At 32.8% G+C, this 19019-nt stretch overlaps 5 protein-coding genes across 10 annotated transcripts in view; 3 read left to right on the top strand and 2 right to left on the bottom strand.

Moving 5' to 3' along the window:
• Window positions 1-326: 326 nt before the first annotated feature.
• Window positions 327-2245, top strand: Vps2 (vacuolar protein sorting 2). The gene is given in 6 exon segments (XM_018459829.1): window positions 327-613; window positions 707-792; window positions 795-871; window positions 937-1112; window positions 1285-1419; window positions 1760-2245. Coding segments are annotated over 5 exon segments (678 nt in total). The 5' UTR covers window positions 327-613; window positions 707-710; the 3' UTR covers window positions 1968-2245.
• Window positions 2246-2644: 399 nt separating this feature from the next.
• Window positions 2645-6234, top strand: LOC108730251 (regulator of microtubule dynamics protein 1). 4 transcript variants are annotated; one of them, XM_018459824.1, is made up of 6 exons: window positions 2645-3247; window positions 3953-4178; window positions 4692-4865; window positions 5122-5336; window positions 5420-5658; window positions 5817-6234. In XM_018459824.1, exons 2-6 carry the CDS (start codon window positions 3991-3993, stop codon window positions 6078-6080), a joined length of 1080 nt encoding a protein of 359 aa, XP_018315326.1. In that variant the 5' UTR covers window positions 2645-3247; window positions 3953-3990; the 3' UTR covers window positions 6081-6234. The 4 variants fall into 4 exon arrangements, with proteins under 4 accessions (XP_018315326.1, XP_018315329.1, XP_018315328.1 ...); XM_018459827.1 differs by lacking the exon at window positions 2645-3247 and adding an exon at window positions 3257-3274; XM_018459826.1 differs by lacking the exon at window positions 2645-3247 and adding an exon at window positions 3312-3331.
• Window positions 6235-6937: 703 nt separating this feature from the next.
• LOC108730258 (lysocardiolipin acyltransferase 1) lies at window positions 6938-9071 on the top strand. The gene is made up of 5 exons (XM_018459837.1): window positions 6938-7152; window positions 7386-7574; window positions 7940-8147; window positions 8253-8822; window positions 8885-9071. Exons 2-5 carry the CDS (start codon window positions 7407-7409, stop codon window positions 9037-9039), a joined length of 1101 nt encoding a protein of 366 aa, XP_018315339.1. The 5' UTR covers window positions 6938-7152; window positions 7386-7406; the 3' UTR covers window positions 9040-9071.
• Window positions 9072-11590: 2519 nt separating this feature from the next.
• LOC108730257 (ribosomal RNA processing protein 1 homolog) lies at window positions 11591-15244 on the bottom strand. Of its 3 annotated transcripts, none has more exons than XM_018459836.1 (8): window positions 15128-15244; window positions 14403-14651; window positions 13643-13866; window positions 13372-13542; window positions 13096-13278; window positions 12733-13004; window positions 11978-12653; window positions 11591-11873 (listed from the first exon to the last, which is right to left on the bottom strand). In XM_018459836.1, the coding sequence occupies exons 2-8, from the start codon at window positions 14641-14643 to the stop codon at window positions 11643-11645; spliced, it is 1998 nt and encodes a 665-aa protein (XP_018315338.1). In that variant the 5' UTR covers window positions 14644-14651; window positions 15128-15244; the 3' UTR covers window positions 11591-11642. The 3 variants fall into 3 exon arrangements, with proteins under 3 accessions (XP_018315338.1, XP_018315335.1, XP_018315337.1); XM_018459833.1 differs by having other exon boundaries at window positions 15139-15244; XM_018459835.1 differs by lacking the exon at window positions 15128-15244 and having other exon boundaries at window positions 14403-14849.
• A 2464-nt stretch (window positions 15245-17708) lies between these two features.
• LOC108730242 (ribosomal RNA processing protein 1 homolog) overlaps window positions 17709-19019 on the bottom strand; it is a 3166-nt gene continuing 1855 nt past the window's right edge. The window contains exons 2-4 of the mRNA XM_018459811.1: window positions 18181-18407; window positions 17907-18074; window positions 17709-17822 (exon numbers count right to left, since the gene is read on the bottom strand). Coding sequence (XP_018315313.1) covers window positions 17709-17822; window positions 17907-18074; window positions 18181-18407 — 509 coding nt within the window. The remainder of the gene's footprint in view (window positions 17823-17906; window positions 18075-18180; window positions 18408-19019) is intronic.

Below are 19019 nucleotides of genomic sequence, written 5' to 3'. Positions count from 1 at the left end.
GTAGAAAATTGACCAATCACAGTTGATTATTCTTCTCATATTCGACTGTGATTGGTCAATTTTCTACGACTTAAGACCCTACGACCGCTACGACTTCAATTGTAGATCCCGCATTATTGGTTACTATACGTGAAGTGTGAACTGTCAAAAGAGTGCCGATACCGTTCGTGATGTCAATGGCTGCGTTCAGCAGACTCAACAGTTTTGCAATCATTTTATGATTGTCTGCTGAGATAGGACCATTCTTCTAGATCTAAAAGTATGATCCAATTAGCGCGAAGGAAACTTCCAACAGTTGCAAAACAAACGTTCTGCTGAACGCAACCATTCTCATGATGTCACATTAAGAAAACTACTGAAGGGACTACGAAACGTGGACAAAATTCAATGCAGAGAAGAATACATTCTCGTGTTTTCGGTTTAACCTGTAAAGTTTGTGATTCATAAAGTATATATTTGTTGGATACTCGGAGTTTTGAAAGTGCTCGTGCGGACAATTTGCACGTAAATTGATATGGCAATATAACGTAGTGCGATCATCTGCGTAGGAAAACATTGCAACTGCAACAAGTATTAATTGCGATTTTAACAAGGTGTGCATCTTTTGAAATAGGTATTATATTTATATAATTTGTGTAACATGTATTATATAGTTTGTTTAACACCTGTGAGTTTTATTTATGTTTGATATATTATGGCTTTTTAGCACCATGGAGTGGCTATTCGGCAAGCGTATCACTCCTGAGGAAATGCTCAGGAAGAATCAAAGGGCATTGAACAAAGCGATGCGGGATTTGAAAGAGTGAGAATGGAGCAACAAGAGAAGAAAATTATAGCGGATATAAAGAAACTTGCAAAAGATGGACAAATGGTAATCTACAACTTCTGTTTGATTGTTACAATATTATACCGTGATCTTTTTTAAATTGATTGTAGGACGCTGTGAAAATTATGGCTAAAGATCTGGTCAGGACAAGGCGTTACGTGAAGAAGTTTATGTTGATGAAAGCAAATATTCAAGCAGTGTCGTTAAAAATACAAACCCTACGTTCTCAGAACACGATGGCACAGGCCATGAAAGGAGTGACCAAAGCAATGCAAAATATGAACAAGTAAGTGCATCATATTTTATCAATGTGTCAATAATTTTGTTTTATTATTGAGACATTTTAATATTTGTTTGAAAGTATAATTACTAATTATTTATTACTTATTTAGTATATATATATTTTTTGTTGAATATCGATCAGCTAATCTCTATTTCTTATTTCTATTTTTTTATAGACAACTAAATTTACCTCAAATACAGAAAATATTACAAGAATTTGAAAAGCAATCAGAGATAATGGATATGAAGGAAGAAATCATGAACGATGCAATAGATGATGCGATGGAAGATGAGGGAGATGAAGAAGAAAGGTATCAAGTTTTTTTATAAATATACATAAATTCTATAGCCGATATTCTTTGTCCATTCTTATTTCAAGATTATTTTAAATAATGTCTTAATATGCTAATAACGATTCCTCATTGGAGGTATCGGTTCCCGATACCTTAAGACTGTACTTAAGACAGTTTTAAATATAAGAATGGACTGTGAATATCAGCCTAAGTGTAAATTATTGGAATAAGGTCTCCATTTCTTCGTTTAAATTATTGAATCTTCAGCAAATGTGTGAAGTCCAAATTATAGATAAAATTATAAAATATGTATCTTTTATAAATATAGTGTATATGTATTGACGTTTTATTTTCTCAGTGATGCTGTAGTCGCGCAGGTGTTGGATGAGTTGGGTTTACAGTTGACGGGTCAACTCTCTGGACTACCACAAGCATCTGGATCGCTCAGTGTAGTCGGTTCTAAGCAACCGGTCGCCGCTGCAGCGGGTAACGAGGAAGGAGGAGGCAATCTTCCGGACGCTGACGCAGATTTACAAGCTAGACTGGAGAATCTGCGACGCGAATAAATTAAGATTTTAAATATTATTAGTTAATGTATAAAAAGTGTAAAAAGAATTGGCTTTATAGCGATGAGAATAGTTTCGAAGCGGTTCGTTCCTGCCTTCAAATACATATACACTTAAATGTATATGAATTTTTAAAAAGAATTGTTTGCATACAATTTTATTGAACGATTAGTCTTCGTATTTTCTACGCATGTTGAATTTTATAACTGCTTCTATACTTAACATTCTCTGTAAATGCCTAAGTTCGTAATATATAGATATATATATATATATATATACATATACAAAAAGATATTGTATAATAAAATATATGACTACAGAGAAATATACTCCTTTATTTGGATCAAATCGATATTCGGTATTAAATTAATTTTTTTACCGCAATTAATATTTTTAAATATTTAATTTTTATAATATTTGTAAATTAATGTGTGTTATTACAATTAATATTTGTAATTCATTCTACTTCATGTCTAGAAAAAAGATTTTCTCTCAATATTGGATCTAAGGAGGGCTAGACTGAATAATTACCAAGATTTAGATATAGATTTGAATTTTTATAATTCCGACATAGGTTTATAAAAACTTCCAACTCTCCTGTTCTAATCGTTCGATAAGCTCGATAACGATGACCGAAGGACAACTATCGTAGCGGTAACTTATCGACGTGACTCTCATTCGGCAGCGATGACTTGCAGGAATTCTCGGTGTTGGCGACACGGAGGTTCGCGCCGGCCGATGTTCGCGCGTTAGATAACAGATATTTACAATTTCCTCGATCGAGAAAAATTGACCCGTTCAATGTAAGTGAAAAGATTGAAAAAGATATGCCAGAAGACGAAAGAAAGACGAGGAAAGGCTATAGTGACCCCAAAGGTTTAATTGAGAATTGAGGCTACGGACGTCGAGGGTCAATGTGCCATCACACAAATTTCGGGAAGGAGAAGGGAGAAGAAAGATAATAATGTAATGAATTGTATCTCGTTCGTGAACGTTTTGTCACGATCGCCCTTTGGCCGCGATACACATATGTGTGTCACAATTACGTCTACGCTACTGTGAGGAAAATAGCACGTGGCATCGAGATAGTTCCTCGATACAGCACGAGTTGTCGGACGTCGAATCGACCTTGCCGGGAAGTCTGGCGACGGACGTATCTCGAGGAGGACACCAGAGGACACGTCGAGACCACGGACGAGACTTCGAGAGGCGGTCTCGTCGCGCGATAAGATACGGTTGGATCATGATAAAACGTCACTCAAATTCACGTTTCACAAACGGTACGTACATCTCAATGTCAATATAAGGTGCCATTTAGGAAAGTGTTTAGAAACTTCACTGAATGTTAAACAAGGATAAAATAGGTGTTTTTTTTTGGCTGAACTTTTGCACCAGTTCATCTTTCTTTCTCTTCTTTCCTCCTGGAGAGAAAAGGAAGAAAGATGAACTGGTGCAAAAGTTCAGCTAAAAAGAACAGGCCTTATAATACGTGGGTGCACCAGGGTGAAATTTTTGAATGCAGCTTTAGGGCCACTTTCACCAAGCTCAGTTGATCTAACTAGGTCAGTTAGTCCATTGGAATTGACCAATCGCATTTGTCATTTTGTTTGAAGAATTGACAGATTGGTCAATTTTGATGGATTAATTAGCCCAGTTAAGTTAACTGAGCTTGGTGACAATGGCCCTTAATGATACAAATCGACACAAACATTATTCTATCCTTCTTAACATTCCAGTGAGTAACAAAGATAGAATGGTACTTGTATCGATTTGTGTCATTAAATGAAAAGTAGGCAAGTTTTTTAATTCATTGATTGATCAATCACATTATGTACAAATGCAACTTTTATGGAGCAAAGTTGCATTTGCGCATAATGTGATTAATCTATCAATGAATTAAAAACTTACCTGTACTTTCGAATGAATTGTGTACTCTTCCCTGTTCACCACATGAAACGTACAACTTCATGTGTCTGTTTTTTTAGAACACTAACTGTTCGGTTGAAGCTCTTCCTTGAACAAGATGAGCAGTCAGCTGCAGACTAACTTGATCGCTGCTGCTATCGGAGCAACTATCGGCGTCATAAGCGCTGCTAGTATCTTTATATATCAGAAGGTCTTGGAGAAACAGCAACATGCCATGAAGAACGCCCACTTGGACGAAGTCGATCGTCGTCTCACCGAATTGCAAACAGAATTAGAGAGATTGAGGTAATAGTAATCGCTGTTTTTTTATTAATAATTTCTTTCATTGATATTTTAAGATGTATTGAATGTTCCTAAAGTATTTGATCTAATTCGGTTTCTTCTGCTAATCCTGATTAATTAAATACTAATGGTTTATTCAGATGTTTATATATATTATTTTATTTCTTGTCAATCTTTGCTTTGCGACTTAGAATGGCTCTTAGTTTACAATCTCTTACAATAATATCTTTTAAAGTTACAAAAAATATATTGTTGAAAAAAATTGTCTCCTCTTTTCTAACTTTAAAAGTTAAATTAAACTGAATTAATTCTTTTCCAGACGTTACATACGTAATTTTTTCATTGTTGTACAATTTGTAAGTCTGAGAATGTCAACAGATTGGAAGAACACATTTATATTTCTAGCTTTTTTCATTGGGATGAGTGTTAGACAAAGTTTAGACAAATATCTTCTAGGAACACTTTACGTTTTTGTTTAATTTAACTTCATCGGTATCTAATATCTGTCATTTTCAGAGCACAACAAAATCAACAAAGAAAGAAGAAGAAGCTTAATTCTAAACGTGATAATGATCATACATACACTACAACAGATAATGATACTGATGTGGATGGCTTTTCAACGGCAGCCGACGAAGAATTTTTCGACTGTTCGGACAGCGAAAATGGTATAAGTGACATTGAAAACAGGTCAGTTTAATATCTTTCGTTCAAGTGCATCGCGGTTATCACGGCTGTAAATTTAGTTTAATGTTAGCATTATTGCATCAAATCAATCATTTTGTATCAAAGATTTTTTTTGCTTGTATACACAAATTAATCTAGACTTCATTTAAATTATAATTGCATGCTAAAATTTGTTGAGTTTGCTTTACGTCTTTATCCGGAATTACAACGACTCTTACTCGAAACTTAAACGGGAAAGATTATACGCTTAGTGATGCAGGACAACTGAAGCCACCTGCCCTGGATTAGACCTTTCTGTTTTCGATGAGCATCACAAACAGGGTGAATATGAAGAAAATGATTACCTTGAACTACGAGATCTCGTAGACATGTATCCAAATAGTGTAGACATAGTATGGAGATATGCCAGAAGTTGTTACAAATATTCAAATTGCACCACTGACGCAAATGTAAAACAAGCTGTTGTTTGTGCAGGTATATAATTGAAATTATGCTCAATTTTGTGTATCATTAGTCGTCCATTTAACGGAGTCCTCATTTGCAATGAATTATTTTAGGAATTGACGCTTGCAAAAAGCTTCTCATTACACCAAATGCATATCTGCACAAATGGTGTGCTATACTTGTAGGTGTAAACAGTGATTTTTTGCCACTAGCAGAAAAAATAAAAAACGGTTACCGTTTCAAAGATCATGTAATGAATGCCTTGGAGATATGTCCGAATGATGCTGATCTGCATCATCTACTTGGCAGATTCAGATACGAGGTGGCTAACTTAGGTTGGATAGAAAGAAAGGTATATGTTTCACCATGGTTCGATGCTTCTCCAAACAGTGTCTCAGTTTACATGTGATTGGTTATTAATTAAGATTGGCCGAAGAATTCGCAAGTCAAAGAAAATGTATATAATGAGGTAGATTACACAATACTATAATTGATTGTTTTCTTATGTAGATTGCTGCGACATTATTTTCGGAGCCGCCAAGTGCCTCGTATGAAGATGCGATTAATAGCTTCGAAAAAGCAGAGGATTTTTCGGTTGAAGTGAATCTGGAGAACAGGCTGTTTCTAAGCAAATGTTACATAGCACTGGGCAACTACCAACTGGCCTGTCAGTTGCTAGAAAAAATTTGTGACGTATCAGTTACGAGTAAAGGCGATGAAAGGGTACAAAGCGATGCTCGTCAACTTCTCGCCAAGTACTCGGAATACCAATAACGGACGCATTAATTTTTATAGATCTGAGAATGTATCCATTCCATATATTACAAATACATTAATCGCGCGATGAACGTAATGAATTCGCGGCTGATGTAACTGATTCGCGGGGAAAGGAAAACTTATGAGTAATTCTAATTATAGAGGGAGGGAAATAGACAACACATAGTTTTACCTTGGACTTTTATATAGAAACTGTATAAAGTAACGACTGTTGTCTTAAAAGATACAAAGCGGCGCGGGATGTTTTAGGAAATAACTTTGTGAAATACATTTTAGAATTGTCATTTTATTGTATAAATTCTGGGCCTACCATGGTTTATTCTATTCGTTATATATAGACTTATAAATTTATTATGTTGGTTTTATCTTTCTATTGTCTGTTTCTTAATAAATGATACAACATGATAAATATTGTTGAGCGTAGTTATTAAATGATTACGAATTTCCATCGATTATGTCTCTCCTAATTTATGAAGAGTTTCTCTCTTCATCCTTTCTTTCCTTTCTTCTTCCCCCTCTACCCTTTCTCCTCCTCTGTCCTACATATAAGTTTATTCTGCAAGTATATATAGTAAAACACATATAAAAAATTAAAAGATATATATATATATATATAAAGTATATTTGACCTATCTTCACTAAGATTTTTTTAACACCATGTGTATATATATATATATATATGTATATACACATTTTTGTATACCTAATTTATATGATAAATATTTTTTTAGCAATGTGAACAATAAATATATTAAATCTAGATATTAAAAAGCTAAATGGAATAAAAATATTAATTGTACGAGAGAAGTTAATTATCAGTTACTAACGTTTCCAATCTCTTCATTGAGATGGTACAGCCTCTATGCTCAACAGATCAATAATGGTCCAACACAGCATCCTTTAGCTCGGTGGTAGAGGCTGGATAGAGAGCGAGGGTGAAAGGGGTAGAAAAGAGAAACCCCTCTAATAGAACCAGGAGGAAGCCAGTAAAGATACAATGTTTCATAAGGAAACAGTCAAGATCCAATGTCCGTAAAAGGTGTTTCATTTGCACGATACACATGTGAAAGTGAGTTTCACGGAGACGTCTATAATTTTTATTTTTTTTAGCGCAAAAATGTGAAATTAAATCTTTATTTTTATATGCATATCGGATGCGAAATATCGTTTTCGTGTACGTTCTTGCGAAATTATTACTTATAGTAATTGACCTCTGAGAATAGACGCAAATCGCGACTTGAATCATGATATGTACGATTGATAATATTTTTGTCCTCATGCCGATGCATTCCATATTTCTAGGATATCCACTCCCAGACTGTAATGCGCGGATTTTTACGTGGTACATTATACTGTGCTCTGTGGTATGGTAGTATAGCGGCAGGTTTTTTATTTATTGCCTGTCCGCTCTTGCCATTGTTGTTGTTTAATCCACCGATATTTCGAAAATGTGGTGACATTCTATTCGCATGCTGGGAACTTTATCCTACCGTAAGTACTTGCAAATCTTGTCAATTGTACAGATTACGTTTACGATTTAATTAATAATAAATAATTCGCACAAAATACATCGAATTAATTCAAAATTATTCGTAAAAATCTAGTTTATATTTAAAGATCTTTTTCTTTCATAACACTTTACATTATTATTTCTATCTGCTCTCTACATTTTATATGTAGACGTAACATTGTTTTAAATTTAATTCTTTCAAGGAAAAATTTTATAAAAACTTGTTTTATTTTAATATTATATATATATTTCAAAATAAAGGTTCAAATTCGTTAGCTAATTCTGTTAATATATCGCTTTTAATTGTGGAATCTTAAATTTTATTCTGGAATTGTAAATGTTTTAGGCTCTGTTGAAGGCGTTCGGTGTAAAGATCTATGTATCTGGCGATCATATATCTCCTAATGAATCGGCCGTGCTCGTGATGAACCACCGAACGAGGGTGGATTGGAACTTTCTATGGGCGGCGATGTATCAAGCGTGTATGCCCAGTGTCGGTTGCCACAAGTTGAAATTTATTTTAAAGGATCCTATACGGCACATTCCCGGCCCAGGTAACGTTCCAAACTCGATATACGAAGCGTCAATTATTTACAAAGATATAATATGTATACGCGTTTTCTTCGCCCTCACGTTTGTAACACGTGTGTCTATAACAGGATGGATAATGCAAATGAATGGTTTCCTTTATATAACGCGACGGTGGGAAGAGGATCGGGGCCGATTGTCGCGTACGCTCGATTACCTGATCGCGTTAGATAGCCGCACGCAGCTGCTGATATTCCCCGAGGGTACCGATCTGACGAAGAGCAGCAAGGAGAAGTCGGACAAGTACGCTTTGCAGCATCACCTGCCGCTTTATACCTATACCCTCCACCCGAAAACGACCGGCTTCGCCTATCTGGTCCAGCATCTTCAGCGCGCGAATTACCTCGACGCTGTGTATGATCTGACGATAGCATATCCGGACTATATACCGCAGTCTGAGATCGATCTGATCAAGGGTAAATTCCCGAGGGAGGTGCATTTCCATATAAAGCGAATTTCATCCGCGGATATACCGGCGTATGATGACTCGACCTTGAGAAAGTGGCTGGAGGACAAATGGTCCGATAAAGAAACGATACTGCAGGAATTCTATGAACGGAAGGCGTTCTCCACCCAGATCTGGCCGATGGCGAAAACACTACCGTTGCGAATCGCGTTCGGATTCTGGAGCATATTAACAGGTAATTAAAATCTTCCCCGTCATTCGTGGGAAATAATAACAGAAGATAAATTTTATTTTTAGGGATGGCAGTGCTTCTACTTATCGTTTCCCCGATCTTCCAACTGTGGACTCTGTTCTTTGCGTTATTTTTCATCGGACTGTCTATTCTTAATACGTGCTTCAATCAAATTGAAATTGGATGGTACTGGCGCTGGAAAGACCTCCTTTTGAATTAAATATAATTAATCGAGAATATATTTTTATTTTGAACGTCACTAGGGAATCGCGTAGCTCTTTGTCTCTGTGATAATACTGTATGTAAGATTGTAACATTAGAAGAACAGATGTGCAATATCGCAATTTGATATAATTATGTCTAATATCCTTTTCTTGAAAGTGTCAAAATTATTCGATCGTATAAAGAGATCTAAATTACTTCTATCACATACTATTTGAAATTGGAAATTCTTGAAAGCTTGAAAAATCTTAAAAGTTCTTTGAATGTCTTAATTTACAATTTTTTTATGTCTGTATGTCCTGAATGTCTGAAACATTAAAAATTTTCAACACATTCAAGACAAAAAATCTGATGGGACTGGACCAAGTCATCCGATTTGTTCTTAGAAATGTTTAAAATTTACAAGAAAAAAAAATAAAATTATTTTTTATATTATAGACGTCTGTAATTGTTTTCTTGATATAAAACTGAGAGCGGATTAAAATAACGTAAGGTATTACGCAAAAGAAGTTATATTTTCAAAATATTCAAGACTTTCAGAAATCCTTTGGCTTCGAATAATATTCGAAAAGATTCGATAGTTTTGTTGTACGTAACATGATTCGATGTATTTGAAATCCATCACAACTTGCAATATAATTGCACTGATTTAATACTTTACATTTATAATGTTTCAATGTCGCAGCGTTTTAAAAACATGATAGCATATAAGAGATAAATGTATATATAGTTCTCTGATAACAGAAATCTATTGTTCCGCTAAATTGGAAAATGTGACATTTCTATTATTGATTTTTCATCCATCACGCTCTCTTTTCAAGACGTGAGGATCGCATTTCTAATCATATAAAAACACACACACACACATACACACACGCGCACATACAAGTACATACAAACGTTGATGTTTTGTGTTAACATTGATGTAAAGTAAAAATGCATTTTTAACAGAAATATATTTCATGAAAATGTCTATATTTATAAAACATATATAAATTTTTCAGACTTACACTGTGACAAAATGAAAACATTTTGAACGAAATATACTAATTTTTACTGCAATGAATTTCTAATAAAAGTTGGTACAAATAAATCGACTATTAAAACACACATATAAAAAGAATTGTACACGCAAGATGGTCCATTTACTATTTAAAATCTTTCCATTATTTTTAAGAACAGACTAAAATATTTGAGAAATTATTCATTTCGAAAGGATGTATATTATGATATATTATTGGTAAGATATCTTCAATATATAATATATATTCCATATATAATTTTCTATATTTCGATATCTTTGTAAAAATCGTCTTTTAAATCGTACGATTTATTTTTTAGTGTTGTCACCAACATCATAATGAATTTCGTAATCTAAATTGATGTGACTTTTAAATGAGTACGAAAATTACATTGATTAATTTTAACATCTCTTAGAAGCGAAAGATCTTTCACCAAAGATCTAATCATTGAGTAATACCTCATGTTACATAAAGTAATATAATCTACGATTCAATATCTTTAAAGAAGTATTTATGTGGCATAATTTTTATAATTCGTAGTATGTTAGAAAATATTTATTTTTTCTAGTATTCTCGATAGAGCGTAGGTTAATTACCGAACTATTTCGAGCATAAGTAAAAGTGAATTCACGTGCCAAAGAGATATAAACAGTCAAAATAGTTTTGTAAGAGCTCGTTCACGCAGTAGATATAGCTGTAGATCTGTATACGTATATATGTGTAAGTAAAACACATAAGACATACTTCCTTTATGTAATTGTAATGTACCTGGAATCTCAATATAAAAGAAAAATTAATCCTTTTTCTTTCATAAGCTTTAACAAAAAATATAAGTAGAGAATTATAAATTGATTGTAATAATCTATCTCTGTATGTCTTATAGATTGACAAATTAAGTAAGTTATTAATAAAGCGTCTATAAAAATCTTTCTGTGCAAATAGATGTTAATTAGATTGTCGTACAATGTGAAGTGCGTATAATGTCTAAAGATGTTACGTATACTATTAACATCATAACATATGGAGTATTTTATCTAATAACATATTTTGCGTGATGTACAATGTTTAAGACTGTAACATTACATGTGATGTATCAAGTTCTATATGTATTCAAGCTGTATAAATCTGTATATTCACTTTGGATGTTATGCAATAACGAAAAAAACTGAAGTAGAAAGCTCCAAATTGAAAGTAAATGAATCCAAAGTGAACCACTAATGGTGCAATAAAACCTTTGTTGCGATAAAACCAATGATTGTATTTAGAATGTACATATTTATGCTATTGTTTGTGCCATTCCGCTGTAATAAATTAAAAATAAATATATACAGATCATTCTAAATTAACTATGTGATCTTATTTATTTCATTTATTACATACATACATATATATGTATAATTGTTTTCGACATTTCTATAAAATATTTTTATATTTTATGGAAATTTTTATATTTTATAAAAGAAATTAAGTTTTTCGAACCTTACATTGTTTTATATTCAACTTTTATTAATTACATGTTGATTATTTGAAAAATTTTTATGAAGTTTCACAAGATTCAAATCCCATGAGACCTCGTGTACTATTTTTTGTAGTAAAACGGATTAAGCGGACTTGGTATAGGATTTATTTTCAGCATGCTGTTCAATGGCTTTTTATTTGCATCAAACGGAATAGCCGGACTTTTGCGAACTTGTTGAAGATACTCGAATGTATGATGGGTTGTGTTTCGAGAGAGTCCGAATATCACCTTTTTCTTTTCTGTCGTAGAATTATTTAAATTAGTTTGCTTCTTTATCTGATGTGGTGATTTCTGTAATAAAATAATGAATGATATATATATATATATATAAAGAGTATAAAGTATTATTATAGCAGGATTAATTATACAACAAAATAGCATTAGATGTTATTTACATTTTTTAATGGTATTTTTTTGTTTGTAATCTTGCTTTTTATCTTACTTCCTTCCTTGGTTACAGGTTTGTTGCTAGTTTCTTCTAATGGAACTTTTTTGTTAGAAATTCGCGAGATAGAAGTATGTTGATCTGAATCACTAGTTTTAGTTATTTGTTTTACAGAAATTACTGCCTTCTTTAATTTATGTTTTACATTTTTATCGACTATAAATTTCTTACTTTTTTTGTTCAATTTCTTTTTTGTAGCTTTACTCTTTTTAGAAGTATCTATTTGTAGCTTTTTCTTATTCTCAGGAATATCAGATTTAGTGCTAGATACATCACAAGTTGAATCACTCCTTTTCCGTTTCTTAAATGGTACTGCGTTTGCATCTATATCTTGCAACTCAGTTTTTGCAGTTGCACCTATTAATTTATTTTCCGGTTTAATAGCATTAATTTCTAAGTCTAAAGTATTTCCATTCTTCGGATCATCAATAGAAACTTCATCACAAACCGCTTTTCCACTTCTTTTTCTTTTTCGTTTCTTATTCACCTTGTCAGAGATCAAATCCTTCTCAAACTTGACGAGGCGCAATGCAGCTTTTCGCGAATTCATCTCTTTTTTCTGATAATTTGGTTTCCTAACTCTTTTTATTCCAAGCGGCATCTTTCCCTGTGACAATTCTGTAAATCTGAAAATATACATTTTTTTCAGTATATAACATGTTAAACTTACATATTTGATAGATTAATTATTAATAAAATACATACTCGTTAAAAAGTCTCAAGAGCTGTCTGCGTGATTTTGCCGTTGACGATGGGTGAAATTTATACGTTGAAAGCAACTCAGCAATTTTTGCGGCATTAAAAGGTATTGGCGATAATTCGACATCCACTTTACCAGCTCTTGGATCTAAAGACTTCTCAATCTCATTTTCTAGCTCAGTTTTAGAAAATTGGTTACCTTCATTGTCAGTATCTTCTTCTATGTCAGATATTTCTACTTTTTGCATATCATCTATATGTGCACAGGGAAAGCCAGCCTATTTAAAATACGTTTATAAATTAACAAATATATGTTGAGATATGTTACATCGTGTATTGGAGTTTTGTATTTTAGATATATTAACATACGTCTTTCCAAGCATTGAATTTTTCTACGTAGTCTAAACCAATATCCGATTGGAATATCAAATATCTGAAAATATGTTGCATGATATGTTTCATCTGTCGTTCGTCATTTGTAGTTATTAGATACTCAGCAAAGGGTTTAACAAATTCGTGGACTACATCTTCTGATAGATTTCCATTACCAACCTACAGTATCAATAATAGAAATGACAATTTTTTAATAAAAATTGAATAAAAGTTTAAATTTTAGCTGTAAATTCTCTTATACTGTATAAGTACCTTGGCAAGCTCCTCTAGATATATCTCTGTTATATGTAAATTAAATCCTAAGCCGGTTTTTACGTGCAAAAAAAGTTGTGTAAATATTTTCGAAAATTTTGTCACCCATCCCATTTTCCATGAGTGATTTTTACAAACTACAAACGTTTGACGAAGAATCCTCCTGACCAACTGCAAGAAAAACAAAAAAATGATAAGATTAGATTCTTTCCAAATATTCAAGTCTTTGCATGTGTCGTGCGATCAGATATATTTCAAATAATAAAAGTACCATGAAGAATTTGTCTAGTCTATACTGATCTATGCCAAACCATTCAGTAGCAAGTGTCTGTAGGGCACAGCTAGTGTAAAGTATAATTGTATCTTTTGATTTCAAGCAATGTACAAGCTTGCTCACTGACTCTGCCAGCTCCTCCTGAATCAACAGCTTGTCTGACATCCACATGCAGTAAAAAAGACCTTTCCATAAGCTCATGAAATCTGTCTTTGTAAACTCTGTAAAGAATACAGAGTACATCAGGCCCAAGGTACAAAGTTTATATTCAAGTTTATGTTGAAGTTCATATTTATATTAACTCTTTGTATATACGATTGAGTCATTCGTATCTTATGTATTTCTTTATTTAATATGAAATATTAAGGAAGCACTTGGCTAAATGATGGTCTTTATTCTTTCCTTTTTTAATACATTGGATACTTCCCAGCAAGAGATACACGTGACACCGTGTAACACAATGAATCATTACATTTTTATTTGCCAATGTTAAAAAAGCACCACTTACAGATACTATCTAAAGATATTGAAGTATACATGTAAGAATAATTATAATCTTCGTATACTTATAAAAGTGATAAAAATTAACCCAAGACACGATCTATCCCTAATAGCAATTTATTGGGGATATACTGGTTAAACCAATAAATATTTAAACACTATTGTACTACCAAGGATCATATATAATAAAGGACTGGAAAATCATCATGTTAATTACTTATGTAATTTACATAGTAATATGCAAAAATTGACTTACCAAATGAACTCTGTGATCGTATCGTGAGCCATTTTTTAAGTCTTTTTAGCATCTTGTATCGGACTTTTCTGTCATTATTAGCCAATAATCGAGCTATCTTTATTTCTTGTGCAACAACTAGAGCTTTTTTGTTTTTGTCATTGGATTTCACGGGTTTCTTGTCGCTAATCTTCGGTGCCTTCGTCTCGTTCTTCGACGGCGATACGTGGGTACCACGTTGTCTGTATTTTCTCACTGCCATTCTTCATACTAATTGTTTTAATCAAAATCAGATAATTCGATATATACTGTCACATTACTTAATAAAATATCAAGTGGTATCAGGAGTGTTTTTTATGCGAGGAATTAAAATATACGCGCACACGGTACGCGTGTAGCGAGATAATGGGAATGGGTTGAACATAACCTAACAATACACACGAGACACATGGTGCTTCCTGATACTGGACAATCAGGAATACGTACTAAAAAAACAGGACATTCATGCACGATGAATTCTATTACATTATAAATAGATATGTGAAAAAAAATGCTGTTCATTCTATCAAATACACAATTCTCTTCTAATTGTAAGTAATTTATGTTTTGGTGCTTTAATAAATTAATTAAATCTGACGAACATCTAAAGCCGATTTTCTCGAAAACGAGCCTTGTATGAAAAGATTAGTCTAAATTTCTGATTTAATTTTTTCGTATAGAATTATTCCTTTCTCCGTTGTACGTACATAATACTTACAGTTTACAAACACTCTGAATATCATAATTATATCCTATATAATTATATACCGCTGTTACGGCTGATTTTATTATCTAGTCTGATCCATCTTGCCCAAGCTGGTTCCAACTTGCCAAGCAGCCAAGGCTGCGTTCGGAAACATCACCCGGGTGCCTCCGTGTATCATCTTATCCTTATTTAACATTGGGTGCATTCAGAAGCGACGACCGTTTACTGAGTAAAAAAGGGATTAATCTCTGATTAATATGTTTATTTGTTATAATTCGTAATGTAAAATAACTTGTCTGTTATCGATAATATCATATCTTTAATATCATATTCCTTACTTATTTATTATTGTTTATTATTTCTCTAATGGCTACGTTTACACCGTACGCTTAGTCCGCGACCTATACGATAGGTGTCTTTGTTTAACCTACAGGATAAACAAAGACATCTATTGTATAGGTCGCGACCTAAATGCACGGTGTAAACACAGTCAGTGAGCGGTGGAGCGTAATTAGGCTTGTTCATCTTTTACCAGTTCATCTTTCTTCTTTTTCTCTTCAGGAGGAAAGAAGAGGAAGAAAGATGAACTGGTGCAAAAGTTCAGCCAAGAAGAACAGGCCTATTAAAAGTCGCTTTTGAATGCACCCATTGGGTGAACAACAAGGATAAAACGATGCATTGGGGCACTCAGGTGGTTTTCGAACGCAGCCCAAGAAGTTTATAGAGTGAGTAGGAGCTATGGTAGGAGCATGTTGGGAGTATGCGACGCGAACAAACCTAAGCATTGAGAGGCGAATCCATTAGCCCATGGTGGAAGGAATATACTTTCACCATGGAAGAAATATACTTTTCACAGAAAAATATACTTCCACCATGCATTAGCACAAGTCCCAACTCTCCAAGTTTGCGCTATTTTCCAACGCATGCGCAATAACACGTAGCACAGGTAGTTTACGCACTTAAAAAATATTTGATATTGTTAGATCTCTCACGAATAAGAATAGAATAGGAAATAAAAAACGTTATTGAACAAAAGTATGCAAATATCGGTAAAAAATTTTTCATGCATGAATATGTATAAATATGTAAAAACATACATAAATGTTCATAAATATGTATAATCATATATTAAATATGTCCATATTACATTGTTCATATATCCTTATATAAATAGACATATTTTATATATAATCGGTAGTATTGTATATAGGCCGTACGATTCCTAGCAGGATATGGACAACATTCATGTGAAAACGTATTTCTGCACCAAAAATTCTGGGCGAATAGACAAACTTTTTGGAATTAATTTTTGGAATTAATTATATACAATATATATAATGATATATAATTTTGTATATAATTAATCCCAAAAATTAATTCCAAAAAGTTTGTCTATTCGCCCAGAATTTTTGGTGCAGAAATACGTTTTCATATGAATGTTGTCCATATCCTGCTAGGAATCGTACGGCCTATATACAATACTACCGATTATACATTTAGATCCATAAGGAATCAAAAGCAAGAACCAATAGTATTGAAGAATTTTAGTTGCAAAGCTGTGTGCTTTCTATGCTAAATGCTTTTTAAATAATAACCAAATAATAATCCACGTAGAACACGGAGTCATAATTAAGTCATAATGGTATCACAGAATGTCATCATGATGTCATTTGATACCTAAAAATTGACTTATAAGTGACGAATGAGGTCATGATGATGATGTCCTCATGACTTCTGTGTTCTACTTGGGAAAGAAGGATAAAACGATATATCATGCGTTTTATGCGTAACTCGGAACGCACCCTAAACTCTGTAATCCATAATATTAGCCAGCTTTAAACCTTTATATCTAAAAATTCAGATAAAATGGCAAATAAATTTTTTAATTTATTATTTTCGAGAACTGAACTTTCTTATCGTGGTATTTTGATTCACAAATTTCTGTTTATCGTGTAGAAAAGAGTATTTTCCATTTTCTCTATTAGCGTATTTTTTACTGTTAGATACAGCTACCCACTGTTACAAATTTGTCATTGCTATAATTTGAGCGTTCCTTTTTCCCTGATGAACAATCAATGTAGACATCACGAATACGAAAATCAAAGCATCAAAATGATGTCATTATGTCATCGCTGAGTGACATCACGAAGATGCACAGGACAACGAGGATCATCCCGATCACGCTCATCTTTCCTGACTATGGAAAAGAATTTTCTCGTATCACAGAAAGGGATTGTAAAAAGAATCGATTATTTGTGCATCGTTATTGTAATCTCTCGGTATATTAATGTTATGTAGCAATTTGCGTAATTCCATATATTGTATTAGAATCTGCTGAAAAGTAACGAGTAATCAAGATAACGAGCATTACGACTGCGGTAAAATATTCAAAACACATGAATGCTCGTTAACGTCTGTCAAATTATATACTCGTGGATGCTTCTCAAGATACGATTTCACCAGAGTTTCACTCATTTTCATGAATATATTTCTATTTCACCAAATGCACTATTGGAAACAATAATGACAGTGTAAGACATTATGAATCTGTTATGAAAAACGCAGAAAAAGACTTGATTACTCTAAATGTCGTATGATTTCAGCTTTTGCTTCTCTTTTCTTCTTATGTACTCAATGAAGGGTGTAAAAAGTTCGCGGATTACACCATCTGGTAGATATGTATTCCTTCCACAAATCTACAATAATATAAATGAGAGAATTTTTTTTTAATTCAAAACAATTTTGAATTTTAGTCATAAGTTTTCTTATTTTGTATATACCTTGGCACTCTCCTCCACATATATCCTTGCCATATACATAATAAATCTTTCGTTTTTTTCATGTAAAAAGAGTTGCGTAGACACTTTTGCGAATTCTGTTACCCATTCTATATTCCACGATTTATTTTTACAAACTACAAACATTTGACGAATAATCATCTCGGCTAACTGTAAGAAAAACAGAGAAACAACAAAATTACATTTTTTCCAAATATTCAAGCACTTCTTGCATGTATATTACGATATTAAGATATCTTTTAAATAAAAAAAGTACCATAGAGAATAAATTTAGTTTACGATGATCTATGTCAAACCATTCGATAGCAAGCGCCTTTAAAGCACAGCTAGTGTAAAGTATAATTGTTTTTCTTGTTGTCAAGCAGCGCACAAACTTACTGAATGACTTTGCCAGCTCTTCCTGGATTGATATGTTGTTCGATGCATTCCATATACAATCAAAAAAGCCTTTCCATAAGGTCATGAAATTTCTCTTTGTAAGTGCTGTAAGGAGCAGTGAGTGCATCAGGTCCAAAATATAAAGTGTTCACGTTCAAGTACATATATAGAGCATGACAAGTATATAACTCTTTGTACATATTTTGATTGAGTATCTTATATATTTCTTTTCTTTGACATATTAAGGAAGCACGTTATTGTCGCAGATCGAACTCAGTGCATCAAGTCCAAAATACGTAGTATCACGTCGTTCAAGTACATTAATATTAATTATTTGTGTATATAGGTTTATATTATATACACACGTTTGTACATTCGTATCTTATGTATTTTCTTTTAATATCAAGGAAGTACTTGGCCAAGTAATAGTATGTATTCTTTCCTTTTTTAATACATAACTTTGGGTTCTTTCCAATAACACGGAAAAAAATGTTTTATATATAATTAAATAAAATTATATATAATTATATATAATTTTGTATATAATTATAATTTTATAAATATATATATAATTATATAAAATTATATTGTATAATTATACAGGGTGTCCCGTGAGTTTTAATAAAACGTTTGTGTGTAGATAGAATGGACTCTAAACTGAGTCGAAAAGTTCTCTATCATTTTGCAATTTTCGTAATAGTTAACAAGATATTAATT

Source organism: Mycetomoellerius zeteki, unplaced genomic scaffold (assembly GCF_001594055.1).
Source record: "Mycetomoellerius zeteki isolate Tzet28-1 unplaced genomic scaffold, Tzet1.0 scaffold87, whole genome shotgun sequence".
NCBI classification, from domain to species: domain Eukaryota; kingdom Metazoa; phylum Arthropoda; class Insecta; order Hymenoptera; family Formicidae; genus Mycetomoellerius; species Mycetomoellerius zeteki.
Note: the sequence above shows the minus strand (reverse complement) of the source record. Positions and strands in the feature narration are given on the sequence as shown.